The following is a 7,246-nucleotide window of genomic DNA, read 5'->3' as shown; positions in this document are numbered from 1 at the left end:
TGTATATAGGAAAGTAAAGTAAGTGGTGTAATAGTAATATATAGTTGATATACGTTAAAGGGTGGCGTTGGCGAATCATTCTCTTGATGTGTCTCGCACTCCGTGAGAGAGAGAGTGTAGAGTTTTCTTGTGTGTTGTTTTTTAAGGTTATTATTGTTGAAATGGTCAACCTCAGTAATCTGTATTCGTTTTTTTTTTCTTTAAAAAAATAATTATTCTACTCGGAATTCATTCCCTTTTGATTAATAATCATAGCCACCAACTCACCCTACACACACAAACACAAACACAATAAGAAAGTCTCTCTCATTCTCCCCTTCAAGAGTAGTCCTTTTGGTTTTCAAAATCATATATCCATTCGCTTAATTAGCTTCTCCATATCGATCACACGCACAAGAAGAAAAACAAGCTAGCTAAATGGGTTTGGATGATGGGTGCAACACAGGCCTTGTTCTTGGGTTAGGCTTCAGTCCAACCTCTACTTCTCCATCAAAGTCTAATAATACTACACCCAAGATTATGAAGCATGCAGTATCCCTCAAGTTTTATGAAATTGAACCGTCCACTCTGACACTGGGCCTATCCGGTGATCATCATCAGTTCGGAACCAGCAGAAAGAATAATAATATCCCTGAAGAGTCTAGTAATGGTGAGTTGTACCGTCAGACTTCCTCTCCTCACAGTACTAGTGCCGTTTCATCGTTTTCGGTGAAGAGGGAGAGAGCCCTTAGCGGTGAAGAGATAGAGATCGAGAGGGTTAGTGAGGAAGATGAAGATGGTAGTAATGCAAGAAAGAAACTAAGGCTCACCAAAGAACAATCTGCTTTCTTAGAGGAAAGCTTTAAGCAACACAGCACTCTCAATCCTGTAAGTTAACCAATTAATTCCTCTCTCTCTCTCTCTCTCTTTTTGATTTTATATTACTAATTGATTAAATTTGGTATCTTTAATATAATTTCTTGGATTATCGAACAGAAACAGAAGCAGGCTTTGGCAAGGCAGTTGAATCTACGGGCACGACAAGTTGAAGTGTGGTTCCAAAACAGGAGAGCCAGGTAATCAATTTATATATTAAGCAAAGAAATTAATTAATATATCATGATTGAATCTAATTTAATCTGAGATTTTAGAGAAATTATAGAGATATTTATTTTATTATAACATGCAGGACAAAGCTGAAGCAAACAGAGGTGGATTGTGAGTTATTGAAGAAGTGCTGCGAGACGCTGACAGATGAGAACAGAAGGCTACAAAAGGAGCTCCAACAGCTTAAAGCACTCAAATTGGCACAACCCTTTTACATGCACATGCCGGCGGCCACTCTCACCATCTGCCCTTCTTGTGAAAGACTCGGCGGTTCTGATCACGGTGGCGCAACCAAAGCTCCAAAGCCTCACTTCTACAATCCCTTCAATAATCCTCCCGCAGCTTGTTGAAACTTGAAATTCAAGTACAATGTCAAATTAGAAACAGATAAAAATGAATTTTATATATAGACTCTCATGAGGACCGATCCCTCTATTTTTTTTGTTAGGGGTTAAATATTGTATTAGCTAGTGTAATTATTTAACTTGTCTACAAAATTCAGTTTGTTTAGTTTTAAAAGAATGAAATGAAAATGAGTGGTGAAGTCACGTAGAAAAAGAAAAGAACAGGATTCATGTTCACTTTTCAATACACACATAATGAGAGATGATATTGGGTGTGTTTGGGAGTGAGTTACGACTCAAAAAAAGCACCAACTATTAAGCCGACTCACCTCGTTTGTCTTAAAACTCGTTTAGTCATGAGGTGTGTTAGGGTGTCACTATACTGTCATGAGTTACTTGCTGAAGCTCCAGCCACTTTCTTTCACTCATGACACGACAAGTGTTTTGCATCAAAAGTCAGGACTTGTTTTATGGTTCGTGATTTGGGATTCTGGGCGGTGATGGATTTGTGTCGAAATTAGTGTTTTGGCTGGTGATGGATTTGTCATTTGAGTTTATAGTTCGCAATTTTGATTTTATGTCTCGTTTATATTTATGATGATTTGGTCTTTTTTGCTTCTTGTGATTTTTCTTTGATGAGTTTTGATGTAGAATTTTAAACTACTAAAATTATAACAATTTCAAACTCAATTTATAAATTAGGATACTTGAGTAATAGCTTCTGAAAACATGTTGGAAGTCCCTGCCAGAGGAGGATCTTGTTGAGGCTCCAATGCCATATTATAAGTTGAGATTATCAGGAAATTACATGGTTAAAAACAGAAGTACGTAGCAGAGAAGAAGAACAAATAGAGAAGGTGTCCTCATTGAAAGTTGAAGGTTAGTTACAACGGGTATAAGCCTGATAGTATATATGTACAAAAATGATTTGATTATATTGCAATAAATAAATGATAATTCAAATGTAAAATAGATTGACCCTTTTGTAGATTTGAAATATGGACCTAGAATTGAGAGGCCCATCATCAGACTAAACAAACTAAGCCCATGAGAGAAAGGCCCGAGCATAGCATCAGTCCAATATGAGAAGCAACACAGCTACGGGCAAATGATGCCTCAAGTCCAGTTGAAATATGAGCGGAAGACGACGAACCAGACCAGCTCATATCTCTATTCTTTACATGTTGCGACCTCATTTTTTATGTTGAATCAGTTGCTTGCAGTGCTTTGCAGAAAATCGTAGCTTTCCTGTTCTTAGGTCTACGGCATCTAAAGTATTGTTTAAAACAAAAACTTCCTTGTTAAAAAGGGAGAAATAGTTCCACTTGGCCCATAGGTTTTAATTTATTGGCGTTTAGTTTAGGTCCTTGTTTACCTGGGAATTGTATTGAGAAACAGCGACCTTTTTCTTTTTTGGAATGATTATTCACTGCATAACTACTGATGGCAATAATCCAAGTGAGATCATCTTTGCGTTTGGCATAAGAATTTCTTACTACTGAGAATACCCTTATGTTTACCAGTTGGTAAATTGGTTCTCTTACATGCTTGTGTTCCAGGTTATTTACTGCCCTGTTCGGGAAATATCCATCCTTTTCGGAACCTGTTGCAGCGAAAATTGACAATGCAAATAAGTATTTCTCCAACTTCATTAGATTTTTATCAAAGATCTCCAATTGATATACGCAAATACTCTGGACTTTGATAATTATGCTATTTGTGTGATTTTGATTATTCCATTTTAAAACCTTTACTGATGTGAAGAGCATCCATCATATATAGACTTTTTGAAAGTAGCAGATATACTATAGCAGAAATGATGATCCTTCCCTAGTTATTGTATTTGCTGCTCTTCTGTTCCAATAATTATGACATGCGATCCCACAAATATGTGGTTTCTGTTCATTGTGTTCGGTACTTGACCTTATCCGTTTGCACACTGATATTAATCACATGTTTTTTTTCATGCTTTGATCTATACTTGAACAATAATATACCAGGCTAAGTAAATTTCCTTATTCATGTTGTTTCAACTTGTGCCTTTTTGCCGTACATGCTTTTCTTTATTGCAAGACGAATAAACAAATTAAGACGGATAGGTTTGAACCATCGTGGAGAGAATGGGTCATTATATTGTTAAAACTTCCCCCCAATTAGAATGAAATTACGGCCATCACTTGATTTGATGTGGTTGTAATTGATAGAGATAATCCTGGTGATTGAAAGAAGATATTCTGTTTACATAAGCATGCGAATCCACTACTGAAGTATAGCTAGCCTGTTATGTGGGACTGTGAATATATGATTGTAAATATTATCTTTTGTATCTGTCACACTTATTATGGTGATTTAATTTCCTTGATCGTTAAGGAAACATATCACACACAGTTGTATATATTCTAAACGTATACGATCAATACATATACATGTATCTCACAATTCATATATACAAATCCCAAAAACTGTTTAGTAATAATAATTGTAGCCATTAGGCTATTGGGTATTGATCTCACAATTCATATATACAAATCCCAAAAACTGTTTAGTAATAATAAGTGTAGCCATTAGGCCATTGGGGTACATCTGGATGGTCCATGGAATAGAATAGACCTTCATCTTCCTTGGAAGAAGAGGATATAATAATTTTCACAATTATGGAGAAAGCTTAAATGATTTGCACGATATACGTAGGCACACGAGTACATTTAATTAGATATTGACTTTTGCACACTTTACGGCATATTATTGCCCATTTATTTGCATGGGCTAGCAGCTCTTTTCACACGCAAATGTATCGTAGAAGGGACATGTACGTATATCACAGTATGACATTAACACGAATGACAGTACCATTCCCGTGTTGCATGGTTGGTCATTATGGATGACTCTCACTCTCTCAGATGCCAGCCAGGCACTCCGGTGGCGGCACTGGGTAGCGAGATCGGTCGGTGCAGTAATCATATATCATGTGGTTCACGCGAACCCACCTGTATCTTCTAGCTTCAACAGCATTGAGTGCTTGATAGGCACTGCCCTCCCACCAGTTTGCAGGATTTGTGGCACAGGTTGCCGGTCCAGGGAGTGGACACCCTTCAATGTCAAAATCCTTGTAATAAGCATAGAAGGGGGCTTTGCTCCAATCAATTTTCTCAAGGCCTCCTCGTGTGGCCCAGTCATCAGCCTCCCACAATGTGGAGAATACTCCCATTGCCTGGAGCTTGGGATATGGGATTCCTTTGGCTTCATTGTTCTTGTAAACCCTGATTGGCACTTCATCCACGTAGAACCTGCAAGCAAATTGCAATCAATAATATTCTTAAGAGCTCGTATTCTTGCAACTACTTGCACGCAGTACTACTCCATAAATATAAATATGAATTGGTTGGAGCTTTCGGTACAGAATCCCTAGACGACGAGATCGAAACAGGGGGATCCCTGTGCATTGTATCAGTTCTTTTTCTTTCACATCATTTAAGTCTAATTATATATGTGCATTTACTTACACAACATGATGGTGGTTCCAAAGTATAGAGTAGAGATGGAAGTCTGCAGCAGGATCAAACCAGAGGTTAACTCTCTGTTCTCTATCACCTTTTCCATGAGCATAGATATTGGTCTGAACCGTGTAAGGCTGCCCAGATCGATTCCCCAAGAACTCGAAATCCAACTCATCTCTTACACTGTCTGTGTCTGAATTCATCTGTGTATGATAGAGATAGAATATTCAAAAACACCAATTTAACAACAAAACCCAGAAGATCATACTTATTGAAGTGTTGAAATTTTTTTAAATTAACGTACATAGAATGCAGTGACAGTCCCAGCAGAGTCTCCAGGGATGAGCTTTATCCTCATGCTTACACGACCAAACAAATACTTGCTTTTTGAAGCAAATCCACATCCTGGAATAATATTGTAATATATATCTAATCATTACGAAATGATCCCTAAACTAAAATTACTTAGAATAATGGGGTGTAACCCACAACAAAAGGAAAAAAAAAAATGTTGTGAAGTAGAGAACCTGAATTTTGGTCAAGAACAAGTTGAATAGCCCTGCCCCCATCTATTTGCCTTAAATGGCCATCAGACCATGTGACTGTAAAATCTTGAAGAAAAGTGGCTGGACGGCTTGAAACACAGAGAGAGCATGCAAGAATGCAAAGTAGCAAAATAGCCAAAACATGATGAGTAGCATTTCTCAACTCAAAATACTTGGCCATGCTGCTTTTGTGATGAAATTAGATAAAAAAGAGAATGATTAATTAAGAGTATGGGTTATAAAGATGTTCTGGCGATGGTGTATTTATATATGTATAGTGTGTAGAGTTAGAGTGCATAGAGCGAAGTGATGGGGACTACTAGTACTGGCATTCAAATAGAAGGCGCCAATAACACATTTGCTTTCACGTCCAGCTAATCGCAAGCCATCATTAGGCCCTACCTCCATTATCCCCTACGACTCAAAGAGACTTCTTCCATTAATTTTTCACTTTTACCTTCTGCATAAGAATCTATGTAATTATGTTAAGAATTTTGTGCTGGGAGCTAGAAAACAACTAGGAATCCATGTGTGTCTTCAAATAATTAGGTTGGTAAGTAGTTAATATCGTGAAGCAATGTGCAAGTAACTATAGATGCATGCGTAACATGTTACAAATTAAGTGCCTAGCGAATTGGTTTAGTCCTGCACTCGACATGCTAGAAAAACAATACTGGAATAGTAGAAACTTTTAACTTTGATAAATTGAGGGGAAAGTTGAAACGACATCATTTGTCACATGTTTTAGCAATTTCACCTAATTATGGGGATTTTACTCCACCCATATGCCATAGGGAATTAGGCATAGATAGACATACATCCAATCACAACTCGAAGGCTTATTTTATCTGTGGACAGCCCAAAGAGATAGTGATTGACATTGAACGGCCCATTTGGTAGGGACCTTCCATGGCTGGGAGACTGGGACCCACAAGGGCTTCTTAAACTGTAAGCCTCATATTACAATCTGGGCTTAACTTTGGATTTTTTAGGCCCATCATTCCATATTTGTCAAACCATGGAGTTTACTTTTGCTGACCTTTTTTCACCTTGAATAATTGAATTGGTCAAAACATATTTAATCTTTAAAAAATTATTGCATCTTCGAAAAGATGGAATTATTCCTAGTCGTTAATCATTTGTACAGATATTTCTCACTATTACTATATAAATAGTTCCAAGTCAAGCCAAATACATATATATATATGTACATATATAAATAGTGCAAGTGAAACATTAGTTTGAAGCCTTATCCTAAGTTAGGAGGACAGCTTTTAAATATGATTAATAAGTTGCTGGTAAGTAGGAGGGGTTAGATTTGACTAACCAACAACAATGAGATACATGCATGATGCTTCCCCATTATTAACTAACCCATGTTAACGAAGAACTATATATAATATGTGCTGTCTTGATTATCAGTGTTGTACGTTGGCCTTTTCTAATAATTAATTAATATTAGCGTAGGAAAAATAAGTAGACGAGAAGATAACGTACGTCTTGAAATAAAAACATGAGATTTCTTCCAAATAAATAATAACTAGTTGCATGCTCGCGCTTCGCGCGGCACATATTTTGATTGGAAAATAGAGATATATGAAAGTTTTTTGATACTTTGTTAACATGAAGAACAGTAGAGCTTTAATTGTAGAAAATAGAGATGATTGTGAGATGAAGATAAAATATGTACAATACTTGTTTTTTAATTTGTTAAGAAAAAATTTTTCTAATAGGGTGTAAGAAATTAGATGCATAAGGAATAAGTATGCTAAGA

The 7,246-nt window shown here is 36.7% G+C and overlaps 2 protein-coding genes across 2 annotated transcripts; one reads left to right on the top strand and one right to left on the bottom strand.

Moving 5' to 3' along the window:
* The first annotated feature begins 372 nt into the window (after positions 1-372).
* Positions 373-1,589, top strand: LOC119989548 (homeobox-leucine zipper protein HAT22-like). The gene is made up of 3 exons (XM_038835154.1): positions 373-867; positions 976-1,055; positions 1,169-1,589. The coding sequence occupies exons 1-3, from the start codon at positions 418-420 to the stop codon at positions 1,434-1,436; spliced, it is 798 nt and encodes a 265-aa protein (XP_038691082.1). The 5' UTR covers positions 373-417; the 3' UTR covers positions 1,437-1,589.
* Positions 1,590-4,027: 2,438 nt separating this feature from the next.
* Positions 4,028-5,716, bottom strand: LOC119989539 (probable xyloglucan endotransglucosylase/hydrolase protein 6). Its single transcript, XM_038835144.1, has 4 exons — positions 5,455-5,716; positions 5,232-5,332; positions 4,934-5,130; positions 4,028-4,717 (listed from the first exon to the last, which is right to left on the bottom strand). The coding sequence occupies exons 1-4, from the start codon at positions 5,651-5,653 to the stop codon at positions 4,327-4,329; spliced, it is 888 nt and encodes a 295-aa protein (XP_038691072.1). The 5' UTR covers positions 5,654-5,716; the 3' UTR covers positions 4,028-4,326.
* Positions 5,717-7,246: the final 1,530 nt, after the last annotated feature.

The sequence above is a fragment of the Tripterygium wilfordii genome, chromosome 3 (assembly GCF_013401445.1).
Source record: "Tripterygium wilfordii isolate XIE 37 chromosome 3, ASM1340144v1, whole genome shotgun sequence".
In the NCBI taxonomy this organism is placed as follows: Eukaryota; Viridiplantae; Streptophyta; class Magnoliopsida; order Celastrales; family Celastraceae; genus Tripterygium; species Tripterygium wilfordii.
This window is presented reverse-complemented; position numbering and strand designations above follow the sequence as displayed.

What these genes read in the sequence shown, in the direction of transcription:
- LOC119989548 (XM_038835154.1), top strand. Translation starts at nt 418, where the DNA reads ATGGGTTTGGATGATGGGTGCAACACAGGCCTTGTTCTTGGGTTAGGC. An exon ending in AACACAGCACTCTCAATCCT is followed by an intron (nt 868 to 975) that starts GTAAGTTAACCA and finishes ATTATCGAACAG; the next exon opens with AAACAGAAGCAGGCTTTGGC. An exon ending in TTCCAAAACAGGAGAGCCAG is followed by an intron (nt 1,056 to 1,168) that starts GTAATCAATTTA and finishes TATAACATGCAG; the next exon opens with GACAAAGCTGAAGCAAACAG.
- LOC119989539 (XM_038835144.1), bottom strand. Translation starts at nt 5,653, where the DNA reads ATGGCCAAGTATTTTGAGTTGAGAAATGCTACTCATCATGTTTTGGCT. An exon ending in GGACTGTCACTGCATTCTAT is followed by an intron (nt 5,131 to 5,231) that starts GTACGTTAATTT and finishes TATCATACACAG; the next exon opens with ATGAATTCAGACACAGACAG. An exon ending in TGGAACCACCATCATGTTGT is followed by an intron (nt 4,718 to 4,933) that starts GTAAGTAAATGC and finishes ATTTGCTTGCAG; the next exon opens with GTTCTACGTGGATGAAGTGC.